Source organism: Gadus macrocephalus, chromosome 13, assembly GCF_031168955.1.
Source record: "Gadus macrocephalus chromosome 13, ASM3116895v1".
NCBI lineage: Eukaryota > Metazoa > Chordata > Actinopteri > Gadiformes > Gadidae > Gadus > Gadus macrocephalus.
This window is the reverse complement of record NC_082394.1, coordinates 17,230,352-17,249,598: the sequence shown is the minus strand read 5'-3', so window position 1 is coordinate 17,249,598 and position 19,247 is coordinate 17,230,352. Positions and strand designations below refer to the sequence as shown.

The 19,247-nt window shown below is 46.4% G+C and overlaps 1 protein-coding gene across 9 annotated transcripts in view; it reads right to left on the bottom strand.

Annotated features, from left to right (window-relative positions):
- Positions 1-18,686, bottom strand: part of ppfia4 (PTPRF interacting protein alpha 4) — a 72,993-nt gene extending 54,307 nt beyond the window's left edge. For 8 of the 9 annotated variants that reach the window (XM_060069907.1, XM_060069909.1, XM_060069901.1 and 5 more), the window contains exons 1-2: positions 17,969-18,686; positions 17,491-17,790 (exon numbers count right to left, since the gene is read on the bottom strand). In XM_060069907.1, coding sequence (XP_059925890.1) covers positions 17,491-17,748 — 258 coding nt within the window. In that variant the 5' untranslated portion in view covers positions 17,749-17,790; positions 17,969-18,686. The remainder of the gene's footprint in view (positions 1-17,490; positions 17,791-17,968) is intronic. The other variant, XM_060069908.1, reaches the window with a different exon arrangement.
- Between the last annotated feature and the right edge of the window lie 561 nt (positions 18,687-19,247).

Here is a 19,247-nt window from a genome sequence, read left to right as displayed (position 1 = left end):
TGTGCTATACAGTAATGGCTTTACTAGGCAAATTATTGTGTTTATCTTATTACAAAGGACAAGATCCTTTTATAGATGTTTATAGATGCAAATAAAGATGGGCAACAGAAGGTTCTGGCGTGTTTGAAATTTAGCATATGTATTTGTGTTCTTGCATGACATGTAAGTGTGTGCCAGTGTGTGCTTGCGTGGTTGTGTGCGTGTGTGTGTGTGTGTGTGTGTGCGTGTGCGGGCGTCATTGCGTGGGTTTGTCCGGCAGTGTACATGTGCGCTTGTGGGTGTGTGTGGGTATGCTGTTAGTCTCCCATTTTCTGCTGGTTTAATCCCTCCAGAGCGGGGCTCGCCTTATGATTCATGCCGTCCCTCACAGTCTGCGGCCGCCTGTCAGGTCACTCGTGATGTGTGTGTGTTCGTAATTTGGAGTAAGTTATATTGGGGTAAATTGTGGTTGTGTGCGTGTGTGTGGTTGAGCGTGTGTGTGTTTGTGGTCGTGTGTGTGTTTCTTTGGTAGCATGGGTGTGTTTGTGTGTGTGTGTGTGTGTGTGTGTGTGCGTGTGTGTGTGTGTGTGTGTGTGTGTGTGTGTGTGTGTGTGTGTGTGTGTGTGTGTGTTTGTGGGTTTGTGTGAGTTTGGTTGCTTGCGTGTGTGTGTATTTAAAATTAAATCTTGGTGAATTATAAAGCTGTTTATATTAGGTCAGAAGCTCCATGCGTAATTTTAACACGTTTCTGAGTGAAGCGATGGTGACTAGTGAGTCCCACCAGCTGCCCCTGAAGGTTGAAAGCTGTTTTCTCCTCAGGGCTTCACTAAAAACATGGATGGAGAACATAATCATGTCCTCTCCCTCCATCCATCCTCTCTCCCCGTTCATGCTAATATGCATAAACCTTCATTCTTTGCACTGAATTCGGCAATTTGAAAGGGAAATCTGTGCCACGTTAAAACAGAACTGTAGAGCAATGTGGCCATTACAGTGTTATTTATGTATTTGACAGAGACAGTGCACAATGATGACATTACTATAATGATGCCAGTGTTAGCCAAACAGGCTAAGCTGTACAACAGAGAGATTATTTAGGCCTATGCCAATTCAGTCAAAGATTTCTGTAGTACAAAATAAATCAATGATGAGCCCATTGTGTCATGTTACTGTCATACAACTTAATCATTTGACAAAACATAAATAGAGATTTATGGCTAAAGCGAATGACGGCCAAGATATTCTTTTGAATCTCAATGTGAGTATCATTGGAAGCGCCATTGCTTTTACTATTGCTGTTAAGCATAGTACTAAAAATGCATGAATATACTCAACTGTATCATAAAAAAAGCTCCATTAGAGTGGTAAGGAGGCAGCTGAAGCATCTTGTCAATCATGCCCTATGTAGCTTGCAGTAAGAAAAAGAAAAGAATTGACATATAATTGCCATTCAAGCACTACTGTAAATAGTATTATTTTTTTTAACCTTTGCGGGAAATCCGAATGCCAGTCACATTACTGTGATCCCCCTGCCCAGAGTTACTGGGTCTATAGCCCATCCCGCTCATTCTTGAGACCTCCTTGCTACTAGTGTTACAGTTCATCAAGAAGTGTGCACCACCAAGTCCAGATGGGAAGCATCGGGTCAAGATATGAAAGGTTTTATTATTTGAGGAATACTGTGTGTGTGTATGTGTGTGTGTACAGCCAGTTGGAGTGAGTGATCTGTTCTGAGCACCTATAAATATTGTAGATGAAGCGCCCCCTTTTTCAGCAGGCTTCTGTCTGATGTCATCCTTCCCCCTGCCTCTCTCCCTCTCTTTCTCTCCATCTCTCTCCCTCCCTCAATCTCCCTCCCTCTCTTCCTCTCTCTGTCTCTCTCTGATTCTCCCTCTTTTTCTTTCTCGCTCACAACAACACATACCGAATGCACTACTAATATATGTGTGTGTGTGTGTGTGTACACACGCACGCACGCACGCACGCACGCACGCACGCACGCACGCACGCACGCACGCACGCACGCACGCACGCACACACACACACACAAACACATATACACACTGACACACACACACACACACTGACACACTGACACACACACTGACACACACGCTGACACACACGCTGACACACACAAACACAGTAAGGTTTAATATCCATAGCAACACCAGGCGTGTGTGTGTCTGGTAGGAAGTGTAACAAACATTGCCCTTTAATGCAGTGTCAAAACCTGGAACATTATTGAACTCGTCTCTATCATCGTGTGCATCATATTCTCCTCCACCTTTGAACAAGGTCTCATTATTGAGTTCATGGAGTACTTTCTCCCCCTTTTAATTCCATGTACCTGCCCCTGGTAAGCATATGTTTCTGTGTTCGAGTTGTTGTGTTTTACTCCACATAGACCCCCCCCCATCCCCCGCCAGGTGTTGATAACTGGGTGGAACGACTCACATCCCCTGGGGGCTGAAGTCAGTCCCCTGAACCTGATGCACCACGGACGTTGGCGGCAGACATCCAGACTGCAGCCAACGCCGTGGTATATCACCCCTCCTATGAGTCATCAGATTGAAACTATTTGTCGCTGTATTCATCCTAGGATTCCATTGAGGGGGCTGGTGGGCTGGGCGGCCTACAGGGTTTACTCAAGAGGACATGATTCATCCCCTGGAAAAGACAGACACACAGCCACACGGACACACACACAGACACACACAGACAGACACCCCCAGACAGACTCACACTCATATAGTGCCTGGTGGTCCTAGCTTCTGATCTCAAGGTCACAGGCTCCTCCTACCAGATCACAGCAGGCTCAGGCATGCGGCCACACACACACACAGCATGCACACATGACACTCACACACACATGCATACGCTCACACAGATACACACACGTGTACAAACGCCTACACACACACAAACACAAACACATCCATGCAAACACACATACACATACAAACAATCAAACACACACACATTCACACACACACACACACACACACACACACACACACACACACACACACACACACACACACACACACACACAAACACATATATGCAAACGCACACGCATACATACACATTAAACAAAAACACACACACACACACACAGACATAAACAAATACACACACACACACAGTCAGCATGCATAAATACACATAAATACAATCAGAGACACACACACATATAAAAACAGACACACAGCCAGCATACAAACCATCCTTGCACACATAGATACATGCATACAAACAGAAACAGTGTTGTCTCTCTACGTATGCTAGGTCTATGCATAAACATTTCAGTTTATCACATAAACTCAACAACCCGATACACCTGCCTCAACACACATGTGTGGAAAACATATGCACATGTATACAAACAAACACACACACACACACACACACACACACACACACACACGCACACACGTCACATACACACACACACACACACACACACACACACACACAGACACACACAATTTGCACGCATACACTGACAGAGTTGCTGACGCTTTGGACAGAAGGTGTCAGGAAGTCAGCATCCCCCTTGCGGTTTCCATGGATACTGAATTCACAAGTCTTTGCGAGGTGTGGGAGACAGCAAAACCCAGAGTCTGCGCACACATGCACACACACACACACACACACACACACACACACACACACACACACACACACACACACACACACACACACACACACACACACACACAAACACTTTTCTGAGAAAAGTCGATACATTGTTTCCCATTAAGACACTGGGGGAGTTAGCGTTGAAAGTTTAAATATAACGCCAACCAAACTAGTATTTACTCTCACAATGACCACAAAAAGGGTTTACTGGATCTTGCCTCTTCAATTCTCCATTTAACAACGATGTGGACCTCAAAATTAAACACTAAAAAGAATAAATATTTTTCCTTGTTGGCAAACTACCACAGAATCCAAGCAGGAGGCCCCATTGGCCAGTGCCCTTGGGCTGAGGGGGAACACTAAGGGGACGGACACATATTCCGCTAGGTCAGCGAGAGCGAAAACCGTCAGCGAGAGCCAACCGGAACAGTGGTCTATTCCCACCAGGATATGTGTGAGTGCATGTGTATGCATGCGTGTGTGTGTGTGTGTGTTTGTGTGTGTGTGTGTGAGTTGGTATATGTGTGTGTGTGTGTAATGTGTGTGGCAAGTGAGGAGGAGTGAGATTAGAATGAATAACTATTGTTACACAGAAGAAGAAATGTTTTCGGCAGACACAAAAAGACAGGAGTAAAAATAGCTAGAGTGAGATAAGCACACCAAAATAGATGTCCTGACCTGGCCCCGCCCTTCAGGAAACCACAAGGACACCCACACCGCGCCTGCACACACACACACACACACACACACACACACACACACACATACACTAACACACATACACACCACCTAAGCGCGCCCACGCCAACGCACACATTATTTATAGATGTGGCATTGAGTTTCAATATGCTTTCTTCTGCTCAATTTATCCCACGTTTTTTTTAATAATTTCTTGCCAAGCATAATCAATCTAAATGAGGCACTGTTCTCCCCGGGAGCATATATTGGAGCGGATGTCCTTTTATCAAGTGGAAGGTGTTTATTGAGTCCCTTTGGGGGAGGCAGCTCTGAGACGCAGAGGTGGTGGAGCTGTGGAGGGCGTGTCCCTCCACTGCCGCAAATCAGCCTAGGAGAGACTGGTGACTCTGTTCAGGACATGTGCCAACTCAGTCCAGGTCCAGCGCTGCTGAGTAGGCAGCTCATGAAAACGGTCTTCCCAAGTGTATGTGTGTGTGTATGTGAGTGTGTGTGTGTGTGTGTGTGTCAGTGTGTGTTTTTTTGTATGTGTGTGTGTGTAAGTGTGTGTGTGTGTGTGTGAGTGTGTGAATTAACTTTAAAAAAACCATCATTGGTCAAAACACTATTCTTTAAAAACTGAAACACGTGTTTAATGTTTTGATTTAATACCCCGGATTGTAAATCAGAGGTAATGGAGTGCGATCAAGTGCTATCATAAAATAATTGATGAGAGTCTATCCTGTGCTCTGTGTGCTTGCTAATGAAGGGCTGCTGCCCTCCCAGATGTGTTGAGCTGCTGAGCGGCTGGCCGCCGTTCATCTGGCAACCATGGAAACAGTTAGCTGTTAAAGAGAAGACTCGGAAATTCACTCACAGTGAACGATGGAAGTACGGATTCAAAAGGGAGATGGGTCTGTGTATGCTAGCGCGTGTTTTTGTGTGCGTGTTAGTGCGTGCGTTTTGGTGTGTGTAAGAGAGAGCGAACACAGCACATGCGCTGACCTCCAAGGTGCCAACACCTTTGTGCCCCCACCTTTTTCATTTTCTCTACTCAAGATGGCAACCTCAGCAGTACGGCGGGAAGAGAAGAGAAGAGCAGGAGAACAGAGGAGCAGGGCGAAGAGAAGGACAGAGGAGAAGAGAAGAGAAGAAGAGAAAATAGAAGAATAAAAAAAAGAGAATGTCAAGAGAAAAAAGCTATAGAAGAGCAAAGGAGAGAAGATAAGAGGAGAGAAGTGGAGAGAAGCCCCCCCCCCCTTTCTTGCTGACACAAGATGTCGTAAAGGAAGCGACATAAATAGAGTGCTATAGGAAGCGACCAGAAGAGAGAGGAAGACATGAGGAAGAGGAAGAGGGGAGAGGGAAACGGGAGGAGACCATGAACTGGGAGAAGGATGTGACTGAAACTGGAGAGGATGGAAGATGCAGGGGGCAGAGGAGGGTGAGAACGGAAGGAGAGAGAGACAGAATAAAAGAGGAGAGGGGAGAGTGTGATTCAAGCCGAGGAGCATCTTATGACCTTCATGTAACTCAACCTCAGGCCCTTCTCTCCCCCACTGCATCCTCCTCCCTCACTCCATCCTCCTCCTCCTCCTCCTCCTCCTCCTCCTCCTCCATCCTCCTCCTCCCTCACTCCATCCTCCTTCTCCCCCCCTGTGTCCTCCTTCCTCCTCCTCCACTCTATCCCCCCCTACCCCTCCGTGCCCTCCTCCTCCCTCTGCGTCCTCCTCCCTTACACCATCCTCCTTCTCCCTCGATCCATCCTCCTCCTCGCTAACTTCGTACCCTTCCCACATTCCATCTTCTCCTCTCTCACTCCATCCTCCTCTCAAACTTCATCCTCCTTCCCTCCCTCCTTCCTCCTCTCACACTCCATCCTTGTTCTTGTTCTTGGTGTACTTCTTGTTTTCCCTTATTAGTTATGTCTCAACGTCTGCTAATACACACACACACACACACACACACACACACACACACACACACACACACAAACTCACACACAAATATACCCACACACACACACACACACACACACACACACACACACACACACACACACACACACACACACACACACACACACACACACACACACACACAAACTCACACACAAATATACCCACACATGCACACACACGCACACACACACACACACACACGTAGGCACACACACAGCCTTGGGTGTAAACAGAACGGATAACCTTAAAATACATTTTTAAAAAAGCTAATGGGTGTGTTGCAGTGACTCAAAGAAAATGATGTTGAGCAACGTGAGCAACAGTCATGAAGGAGGAGGGCGTAACAGTCAAGAACGAGGAGGGCGTAACAGTCATGAAGGAGGAGGGCGTAACAGTCAAGAACGAGGAGGGCGTAACAGTCATGAAGGAGGAGGGCGTAACAGTCAAGAACGAGGAGGGCGTAACAGTCATGAAGGAGGAGGGCGTAACAGTCAAGAACGAGGAGGGCGTAACAGTCATGAAGGAGGAGGGCGTAACAGTCAAGAACGAGGAGGGCGTAACAGTCATGAAGGAGGAGGGCGTAACAGTCAAGAACGAGGAGGGCGTAACAGTCATGAAGGAGGAGGGCGTAACAGTCATGAAGGAGGAGGGCGTAACAGTCAAGAACGAGGAGGGCGTAACAGTCATGAAGGAGGAGGGCGTAACAGTCAAGAACGAGGAGGGCGTAACAGTCATGAAGGAGGAGGGCGTAACAGTCAAGAACGAGGAGGGCGTAACAGTCATGAAGGAGGAGGGCGTAACAGTGATGAAGGAGGAGGGCGTAACAGTCATGAAGGAGGAGGGCGTAACAGTCAAGGAGGAGGGCGTAACAGTCCTGAAGGAGGAGGGCGTAACAGTCCTGAAGGAGGAGGGCGTAACAGTCATGAAGGAGGAGGGCGTAACAGTCATGAAGGAGGAGGGCGTAACAGTCCTGAAGGAGGAGGGCGTAACAGTCCTGAAGGAGGAGGGCGTAACAGTCAAGGAGGAGGGCGTAACAGTCATGAAGGAGGAGGGCGTAACAGTCCTGAAGGAGGAGGGCGTAACAGTCATGAAGGAGGAGGGCGTAACAGTCATGAAGGAGGAGGGCGTAACAGTCCTGAAGAAGGAGGGCGTAACAGTCAGGGAGGAGAAGGGGATAACAGTCATGAACGAGAAGGGGATAACAGTCACGGACGAGGAGGGCGTAACAGTCAGAGGGTGTACAGTGGTGTTTTGGAGTTGTGTCAGCATGTGTTTTGGGGGGGAAGAGTGGAGCGTGTGCCCAGCTAAGCGTGAATGTTTTTAGTTTTGCATGAGAGCCAACCACGTCATGCCCCTACCCCCTTGTACTGCCTCCCATTATTCTAATGGCTGACAATGCTTACTGACCTTCATCATCAACACAGCCGGCCATAGCATTAAAAAGGGAGAGCATGTGCCCTTGTGCATGAGTGTATGTGTGTGTGTGTGTGTGTGTGTGTGTGTGTGTGTGTGTGTGTGTGTGTGTGTGTGTGTGTGTGTGTGTGTGTGTGTGTGTGTGAGTGTGTGTGTGTGTGTGTGTGTGTGTATGGGGGTGTGTGTGACTGTGAGTGTGGGGGTAGATGTGTGTGTGTGTGTGTGTGTGTGTGTGTGTGTGTGTGTGTGTGTGTGTGTGTGTGTGTTTGTGTGTATGGGGGTGTGTGTGACTGTGAGTGTGGGGGTGGATGTGTGTGTGTGTGTGTTTGTGTGTATGGGGGTGTGTGACTGTGAGTGTGTGTGTGTGTGTGTGTGTGTGTGTGTGTGTGTGTGTGTGTGTGTGTGTGTGTGTGTTTGTGTGTATGGGGGTGTGTGACTGTGAGTGTGGGTGTGTTATCCAGACAATAAGTACATTGTGCGGAAGCAATCCGGACAATTATTCAAATTAATTATTCATATTGAAATTAAATGAACAAAGTGTGTGTGTGCATGTGTGATTTTGTTTACAGGAACACACACACTCGAACACACATGCATGCACTAACAATACACATGTTTACACACACTCAGACAAACCCATGCATGACAAAATGTTGTCAGGGTACTGTGGAGTCACTGGCCCTCTGTATTTTAATGAGCTCTGCCAACTCATTGCTAACAACGACACACTTGGAAACACAGAAGCATTTTTCTACAAAATGTGTAGGTCGTTTTCCTTATTAGCTGATGAAACTTTATGTTACCATCGCAATCCAGCAGCCAAATGCCTGGATGCCTTAATCCTCCTCAAGGTTTCTTTCCTTTGGATTTGGAGTGTTTTTCCCTGCCTTGAAGAGAGCTTAGGGTTAGGGATGGTTTGTGGCATTGTGATGCACTTTGGAGAAGATTGACAGCATTCACAAAACTAACTTTCTGATATTCCTTTAGTGGTGCCAGGTGCCAGCTCCGAGATTTGAGACGTATTATCCAACACAGCCCTAGCCAGCTCGCAGAGCTCTCAGCACACGCCCATTGTCATGGCGATAAGAGAGGGAGGGGAGGGAGGCGGGAAAATAAGAGAGAAAATTAGAAAGACTTCTCTGATAATATGCACATTGAGCTGGACTGAGTGTTTGTGGATGATGCGCACCAATTCATTATGCACACACATAAAACAAAATCCAGGTAGTAGTTATAGGTAGTTAACCCTAATGAACCGCAGTGGTCTTGACAGGTCTGAACAGGGGCTTATATTGAGCGGTGCAAACTTGCTTGCCTCACGGCAGGCGGGCAATGACAACACTCTGTAGGGAATAAGCCGGCTCACATCTCATTCACGTCAATGCATTACCTATTTATCTCTCTGGCTCTCTGGCCCATCAGCAAAATGTTTAGTGTGCGCGTGAGAGAGAGTGTGTAATGTATCAAGCCAAGTTGGACTCTTATGACGTAGGAAAGTGCTGATTCAACACAGGCAATCCATCACTTGACCTATCCCTCCCCTAGCAGATGTAAATGCCTGTGGCCTGTCTGATTAGGGGCTGGACCTGAGTGTTGCTACACTAGGTGCGTTTCCATCCCCCTGATTTTATGCGAACTTTGAAGTATCGAATCAGTAAACGGTGATGGAAACACCAAAATTTGCATAAAAATCCTCTAATTCGCAAAAAGGTTTATCCGCTCGCTTGAGGTGGTATTTGAGAAATGCGAAAGAGAGTAAATTCGCAAAATGGGAGATGGAAACACACTTTTCGAAACAGCTGTGACGTAGCGAACTTTGAACACACAGGACTGACAGTCTTTCCGATTTCCGCATAACGACCGGCCATAGCAACCCTGCCGACATCAACGTGTAACGTCATCACCCTATTCCGCTCCAACCACTTGATGGAAACGCACCTAATTCAAATTACTTTTTTGCGAACTTTCTAAAGATTCGCTTCACCTTTTAGATGGAAACGCAGCTACTGGCTGAAAACACAATTTAGGAACCCAAAAAAACATCTTGCATCAAAAAGGATGAAAAAGGTGGGGGTGTATGGGTTTTTATATTGATGTATAATGGTTGATACTGGACATTTTGACTTGTTTCCTCTTTTAGACTTTGAAGCTTAAAACTTGACTCATAGCATGTGTTCATTATTAATTATCCTCTGGGTTAAGAGTGGTACATTAGTGTTATGTTATAGAGGACTATAACTTTTTGTAACTGTATAAAATAAGTCCAATATCGTTATCAGATGCTGTTTGATCAAGATAATTAGCCGGGTGTAAATGAATATGTGAATGAATATGAACTGATAAATAAGCCCTTCTGGAACAAAGTATTTGGTACTTCACATCTGCTGACTCAACATGTGAAATAAACAATAGGATGCAAATAAAACCACCTCATAAAACAGTGTGGGTTCTGTCCAGATAACCATCAAATGATAAGGCTATGCTAAAAATAACGCTAAAAACAAATAGCCAATCAAGGGAGACACATGCAATCATACTGTCGTATACATTGTTCACACAGGATTGTGCAACTTTGCATCTATGCCACTGTATGTCAGTATTTGTGTGTGTGTTTCGAGAGACATTGGGGTCTACAGTGTGCTTACTCTGGAGCTTTGGGAGACTGACAAGCAGCGTTTCATGGAGCACATTTTGAAGTCCCTCAAATCTCTTTCAAAGCTCTCTCCTCTCTCCTCTTTCCTTGTATTGCTTCTGCCTTAAGTCTCTTCCTCTGGAGCGTGAGAGCTCTGATAAAGGGTTCTCGACCACTGTGAGTGTGAGGGTGTGTGTGTGTGTGTGTGTGTGCGTGCGTGCGTGTGTGTGGATTACCCTTGGGGGTAGATGAGATGTATGCATGTGCATGTCTTAATATATGCTAAGAGTTCACAATGCTCCATTTTATGTCAATGTGCAGCACACAGTTGTACCCTCCTCTACACACACACACACACACACACACACACACACACACGCACACACGGCCGTCCCCGTCCCTTATCCTCCCACGGAGCCAGGTGGATGGGAGAGGTGGGAGGGTAGGTGAGACACTTTGTGGTAATAGTCCTAACCCCCCCAGGCTTGGTGGCTGAGGGCTTCACTGTCGGCTAGGAAAATGTAATCTCACATTCTCTTCATTTCAGCCCACATCCCTCCTCCAACTACTGCCTCTTATCCGTCCCTTCTCCCATTTATCTTCTCTTACCCCTCCGGTAGTCCTAAACCTCCAATCACTCCGTTGCTCGTATTACCAGACAGAGCAAGCACAGACTAGAAACACAAATACATACCCACACACGCACACACACAATCACAAAAACACACAGGCTCTCTCACTATCTTTCTCAAATTCAAATCTGAAGAGCATCATTTGATGAAATTTCGAGTCTCTCTCTCTCTCTCTCTCTCTCTCTCTCTCTCTCTCTCTCTCTCAGCCAGAGGGACAAATTGCCGCCCGGCTGAGCTAAATGTGCACGGTGCTGAGAGCCAGATGGCGCTGGCAGGGCAATGGACGAAGAGGAGGTGGGCCACTACTGGAAGATCAGGCCATGGAACCACAGAAGGGTGAAGGTTTGGCGTTGTATGCACAAATGTATATGTGTGTGTGTGTGTGAGTGCGCGCGTGGGTGTATGTGCGTGTGTAGTTTGTTTGTGAGTTGAAGATTAAAGGCTAATATTCCATTAGTGGGAGGGAGGCTTCATGTCGGGACAGCCGCGGCGATGCGCTGAAAGGGGCAAGAGCATCAGGAATCAGCCACCACCATGGCCTATGAATTAGGAGGAGGGTAAATGATGGGATTGATCGATCGTTAGATAGATCGAATGGGTTGATAGTGCAGTTCAGGTTCCACAGTCTAACTCTTACTCAATGCTTATATAATAACACAGTCCTCATTGTAACATTTAGCCCCTGGAGAAGAACAATGTTGTTCTACAGAACTCCCTATCTAGAATACTGTCCTATCATGCTGCAGAAAGCAGTCTGGCCCATCCATGCACAACCAACAGAGAAAAGGCCAAGGGCTCCCACTCTGTTTACCCTTACAGATGCACACACCAGCCAGCATGGCACATACACATACAGACACACTGGCACACACACTGAGATGTGAGATCATGCAGGCACTATTTGGATACATGTTTTTTCGTGCCTATAAACATACATCCTTCTAGGCTTATTGCATGTGAGCGAGTGTTTGCAAGGTTGCAAGTGCATGACAGTGTTGAGGTCAAAGGCAAGCCACCTTTGACCACCTTGCATGGAACTCATTGATTTCATATTGCTTGTCACATTTTAAATACTATGATAGTGGCCAGGTTGCATCTTTGGGGATTGATTCATAATAGCAATGTCATGACAGAGTTTGAATGACAACTCTAGCTCATTCTCAAATCTCCTGTTTGTGTTTTCAGCTAGTCATTGTTCTCATGGCAACCTTTAGTATTCTCATACATGCCAGTATAAATAGCTTGGGTACATCACACCCAAGCCTCAGTTAATGACTGTGGCATACATTTTTACATGCATGACATAATCATTCAATGGAATACCTAAATATTGCGGAAACGGGAAACCTTGATCAACCAATGCATTTGTTTTTGATGCTGAAACCAGTAGATTGGAAACTGTTCATCAAAGATTGGGAATTGCCTGTACTATAGTACTGTACCATTATGAGTAAATTACATCCTGCAAGGGCATTACACATTACTTACAATACCACCAACGATTTTCCCATTAGTTATAATAGGGTGTGATTGCTGATCGGGGGCTGATGGGGAGCAGCCCCAACCGTGCAAAAAAACAACTTTCCGGACAAAGGATCTGGGTTTGGGGTGTCCTCGCGGGTTCAGACCTCGCACGCGGAACCATCAAAGCACTGGTAGCCGCACGGTAGTCACACTGGGTGGGAATGGGCTGAGGGCCCATGGGTGTACTGGGAGCATGCCTTCACCCACTGATTTGTTTATTCTTTCTGGGGATTGCCAGTTGGTTTAAGTTAGTTTAGAGGTCATTTAGTTTAGGAATGATTTCAGAAATATCAATCTGTATCAATCTGTGTGTGCACATTCTTTGATAGCAAGACTTCAGAAATCCATTCTCTGCAAGTTTGAAAAAACAAAAGCCTCCTCCTCCAGAAACAGTAGTGTACAAATGGAGAATTCACACTTTAAGTATTCCCTTGTTTAATTTGTGTTGGATGTTTCTCGAAACAGTCTGCCGTCATCAGAATGTTACCAGACTTTAATGACTTTGCAAGCAGAGTTCTGGCTAGGTAAGTTAAAATGCCACGCCCCATCTGCAATCAGGACCAGCTTGTTAGTGCTGGGACTGAAAAAGCCTAAAACAACAGTTTTAAATACAGTTCACAGTGTAGAGTGTTCTGCTGAGATCAGATACAGGATTGAAAGAGGATGAAGGAGCTGTTCATCGTACTGGACCAGATAATGGCTTACAAGGTCAGTCATGCATCAGACACGGGCCGAGTAATACACACGGACTGCAACCTGGAATGAAACAGAAAAATACATATTGAGAGACAGGCAGGGAAAGGGGGCAAGGGACATATTGAAATAAATGAGATGGTGACTCTCACATCTGTGGATGGGAAAAAAACGAAAAAATAAAATGATGAAAAACATAAACATCAAGACACATAAACACACGCACGGACACACATGCCGCACGCAGGCCTACGCACCGCATACTTCAGCATCTATAAACACATCCATCTTTGGAAGCATGTCACGTGACTGCACCATATGTGGGAGCCACACACATAAAACACGCAAATGTGTGTGTGTGTGTGTGTGTGTGTGTGTGTGTGTGTGTGTGTGTGTGTGTGTGTATAACACTTGCAGAAGGAAAGGGGGTCCCTCTGCAACCACGAGAGAGTAAGGGGTTAAAGGAGGAGCTATGGTATGTGTCAGGTCAGGTAAACAACCAACTGCAACCAGAACAGCTGGCTCTGTGTGAGTTTGTGTGTGTCTCAGTGTGTGTGTGTCTCAGTGTGTGTGTGTGTGTGTGTGCTAAAAAAGTTAGTGACTGCGTTAATGTATCCGATAATACATACAAGGATGTCATATAGGTAATGTAAAGGTTGTATAGGCTGTTGTGTGTATGTGTGTGTTATGAGTCCCTGTTTGATTGTTTCGCTGTGCTTGTGTATGTTCTGCTGTGTGTTTCCCTCCCAGCATAAATAGCCAGTGTTGTGCCTGACTGGAACAGGTGTAAAAACATCACAAGCGACTCTCTCTCTCTCTCTCTCTCTCTCTCTCTCTCTCTCTCTCTCTCTCTCTCTCTCTCTCTCTCTCTCTCTCTCTCTCTCTCTCTCTCTCTCTCTCTCTCTCTCTCTCTCTCTCTCTCTCTCTCTCTCTCTCTCTCCCTCAATCACACACATACACACACACACACTCACAGAGAACCCCCCTCATCTCTCTTATTGACAAGTATATTCCATAAGACCAAGAAAGACAAGACCTAGAAAGCAGAAGACAAGGAAATGAAAGCTTGCCAAGGTTTTACAGAAGGCTTTGGTTCTTGTGTTGAAACCAAACAGGTTCTGTTGTCATTCAGCATGTTGAATGGAACTATATCTGCTTGTACAATAAGCAGGCAGTCTCACTTCCGACAGTGAGTTTCGCAGTAGTTATTCAACCAAATCATTCGTCCAATGGGGAAAACAAGAAAGGCTATGGCCACCTCTTCCCAGATGCGGTCATGGACTTAATATAGAGAACCTTTCAACAGTGACTTGCTGAGTTAAGAAAGATGTATGGAGCGATGACATGAAGCTTGCTCTCTCAGTCTGTTTGGACTCTCTCTCTGATTCTCTCTCTGTCCCTCTCTTTATGTCTCTCTCCGTATTTCTCAGCATTAAACACACATACGCGTGCCACTGACCCCTGAACACATTCTCTCTGACAGTGTCAGAACAGCTTTACTCCCACAGAAGAGGAAGACAAATGTACATGTGTGTGTGTGTGTGTGTGTGTGTGTGTGTGTGTGTGTGTGTGTGTGTGTGTGTGTGTGTGTGTGTGTGTGTGTGTGTGAGAGTTTGCATGTGTGTGTGAGCTTAAAACCTAATTTGTCTATGGGCAAACCCTTCCCCGAGGGCTGTATTAGAAAGCATTATGCACCGTAATGGTCTGACATGTTAATCTGAAACTCTATTCTCAGTGGCTAATGAACACATCCATCCCGGTGTGTTTATGTTTCCGTCGTATGTGTGTGTGTCTGAGAGTGAAGGGAGGGCGGTGATTGGAGTTGAGGGGGGTGCACAAAGCCAACCTTTATGTGACATTGGTGCTGCCAATACAATTGTAATTTTTAGCAACATGTATGCGCTTCATGCTGCCACTGTATTTTAACTTTTCCTGAACATTGTGAGCGCAAAATTCCCTGGCGTTATCTCATGTGTGTGTGTTTGTGTGTGTTAGTGACAATGTGAGTGTGCCTTGGTGGCTTTGAATTTGTTATGTATCAGGGTGTACATGTGAGTAAGAGAGGCAAAATCCTGACAGTTCTGGGTCATACCAGCCTAGTGGATTCAGACACCCAAGAAAAATAAAACTCACACACATTCACACACACACACACACACACACACACACACACACACACACACACACACACACACACACACGCATGCAACCCCCCAAAACACAACCGTGCACGCACAAAAACGCACTCAGACACACACACACACACACACACAAACACACACACACATAAACACATAAATTGCACAACAAAGACAGACACAGACAGTCACGCAAACATACACATACACAGACACACACACACACACACACACACACACTCACACACGTACAAGCACACACAAACACACTCACACACACACACACACACATACACACACACGTGTGCACACACACACACACACACACACACACACATACACACACGTGTGCACACACACACACACACACACACACACACACACACACACACACACACACACACACACACACACACACACACACACACACACCTGGTAGGTAAGGTTATCAAATGTTTGCTTGGCAGAGCCAGTAGAGGACAGTGCAAAGACAGGGCAGGCGAGGCACTCGTCGTACTCTGCCAAAACTGATCAACCTACATCTTGGGTGCAGAGAACACAATCACACACACACACACACACACACACACACACACACACACACACACACACACACACACACACACACACACACGCGCACACACACACACACACACACACACACACACACACACACACACACACACACACACACACACACACACAATACATGAAGCACAGGAACAGTGGGGATCTCCGGGGGGACAGGCTGGCTCTGAGCCCAGCTATAGCCCCCTGATCAAGCTGATCCAGACTGACACATATAGGATGTGGAGTGGCAGGGCCAATGCACCTCAAGCTGAACCTGCTACATTATACCCACCCAGTCACATTTCAACTAGCAACACTTCATCTGTATTCTTATATTCAGCCCTAATTCAATAACCATGTGTGTGTCTGTGAGAGGAGGTAGAGTAAGGTAGAGAGAGAGAGAGAGAGAGAGAGAGAGAGAGAGAGAGAGAGAGAGAGAGAGAGAGAGAGAGAGAGAGAGAGAGAGAGAGAGAGAGAGAGAGAGAGAGGGAGGGGGGTGTGATCGACTGTCACCATCTCCAGCACTCTACCATTGTTCCACGTTTGTATTGGTACAATATAATATAATTGAATTTGTTTTGGTACATGGATGGGGCCGGATTAAAACAAGCATATTTCCTTGCATCTCCCTCTCTCTCTCTTTGTATCTCACCAACACAGCAATCACGAGGGAGCGGGGAAGCTCAGCAGCCCTGGGCCATGTACACTAGCGAGCAGCGGCCATGTTTCTTGTGTACCAAAAAAAAGAGCAGCGTTGTCACCATCCCCATCATAGCGCTCGCTCCCCCTTGCTCTCTGTAACCAGCCCCCCCCCCCCCCTTTCCAAAATAGAAGACACACACACACACACACACACACACACACACACACACACACACACACACACACACACACACACACACACACACACACACACACTCAAACACAAACCCACACACACTCAAACACACTTCTCCCCAGACCACCCTACATGACATAAAACTACCGCACGGACGCTGTATGGTATTGTGATGTCATGTTTGAGGAGGGTCAAAGGCCTATCCCAGCATTCTACACTGGCTGGGTTGTCGTCAGTGTTGGCCACTCCAGTGGTCCTTACTCAGCTCTTTCTCTCTCACTATCACTTTCTCTCTCCCTCTATCGTTCTTTCTCTCATCCCCCCAGCCTCTCTCTCACTTTCTCTCTGCCTCTCGTTCTCATTTTTCCTGTTTCTCTCTGCATCCCAATTCTTTTCTGATTCACCATTTCAAAAACACACACACACACACACACACACACACACACACACACACACACATACACACACACACACACACACACACACACACACACACACACACACACACACACACACACACACACACACAGATGACAGAAGTTAAAAGACATGAACCAGGTGACCTGTTGTTCTGCTGTCATCATGATGACCACACACAGAGCTGAACTCAAATCAGCGACATGAACGAGATCTTGTTTCCCTAACCCAGCCAACACTATAAGCACATCCTGGGCACTGTGCTGTTGCTGAGACTGCCGTTTCCCTAACATAAATCCTGACGGTACACATAGACATGTCGTCGGCCCCTGGATACATGCATCCTCCAGTAGTCGGAGGCTGAGTCGCTCACCTGAGGTAGCGCGGCATTAATTTGCCTCTGAAGTACGTCCCTCTCGTGCAGCGCGCCTTGCAGCTTGGTCTGCGAGTGTATGAGCGTCTCCTGGGTCTCCCGGAGGGACTCCAGCAGCTTGTCCCTCTCGTCCAACATGTTGACCATCAACTGCTCGAAGTTGGCCTCCTGCTCCGACCCATTTTGTACCCCGCCGGCGGTCCTCGGAGGACCACCCGAGTCCCCCTCTGTAATGGTGGGCATCACTTCGCACATCATCTTCGATGCTTCTGCTGCACAATTCTACAGCACAAGCTATAGCTGTGGAGGCGAGAAGGAATACATTGAGGTTGAATTCGAATATAAACGCTGACAATTGCTGATAGAAAAAGGGCCAGGACAGCGTATAGGCAAATTGCATACGCGCGAGCTAACTCCAAACCACTCCAGCATTCGCTTTCCCAAGAAATACATGGTTTAAAATACCGGTATAGCCTACCTGATCACTGGAATCGGAACGATGAGTTGATGGTTGACCTTTCCATATCAACCGGCATCCGTCCACCTCTTGAGCAGATCCGCCCTGCCCCGCGAGTCATGCACTCATGTAGAAATCCAGTGAGATATGATTGACAGGAGGGAGGGGGGCTGGGGGGGGAAGCTACGCTCGGCGTGAGATATACCTAATAAACGTGAGCGCGGGAGACGTCGAAGCAGCAATCACAGAAATAAAGAGTCACTGTGGCCAAAGACATGAGCTAAACATCCAAGTTCACACCCCGTCTCCGCGGACCTTCAGTCAGTGATGTGCACGGCGGAGAGGGCAAGTCCTATCTGCATCCGCCTTCTCTGCTGCCATCACTCTTCACTGCCGCCGCCGCCGCCGCCGCCGCCGCGCAGACACTCCTTCTCGCACCACTCACACCAGGGCTGTCACTACGGCTACCGAAACAAGGTAGCAACTCCCACATATCACAACTTCGCCCGTGTGCGCCATAGGATATAAGGAGTGCCGCAGCGTTAAGATACTGATGATTCGTTTCGCATTCGATTAGATTCGTTTCCGATTGTAAATCCAGTGACAGAAATGCTGTTGACACGTTTTAAGGCTCGGATCTCCACAGAGTGAAATCCGGCTGATCACATCAGCACCACTACGTACGCACGCTCACGATCTGGCTGGCTGGCTGCTCTGGGCGCACGGCGGTCGATAGCGCGCGCCGGAGAGAAATGCTGGGCGCTTGGAAGAGCGTGCAGCGCCCCCTGCAGGACGCGCTGGTTTGTAGATTAGAGGTGGAATGGAATAGATAAGAATACAACTAAACACATGTTTTGAATCAGCAGCACTGAGGTTGACTTTTATGGGCCTCGAATGACAGTTTCCTACACATTTTCCCTGATTTAAACTAGGCCTACGCAAATAATTCTTATTCAGGTCTACTATAAACTAGCAGATGATTTTAATGAATTAATCTACTAATTTAAACACCTATGTTAGAGTTGTACACCTTTGTACAATTCCAATACAGACATTGCAAACCAATTATATCAATCTATGTTTTTGAATGCTATATTGTATCCTGCTCTGTACTATTGTGTTGATAATAAATTATTACCATTACTAATAAAGAATGTTATTAATATATGTTATTAATATTAATATTATGATCGTTGTTATTATTGTTTTTATTATTATTATTACCATTATTTTATTAGTAGTAATAATAGTAGTAGCAGTAGTAGCAGTAGTAGTAGTAGTAGTAGTCGTAGTAGTCGAC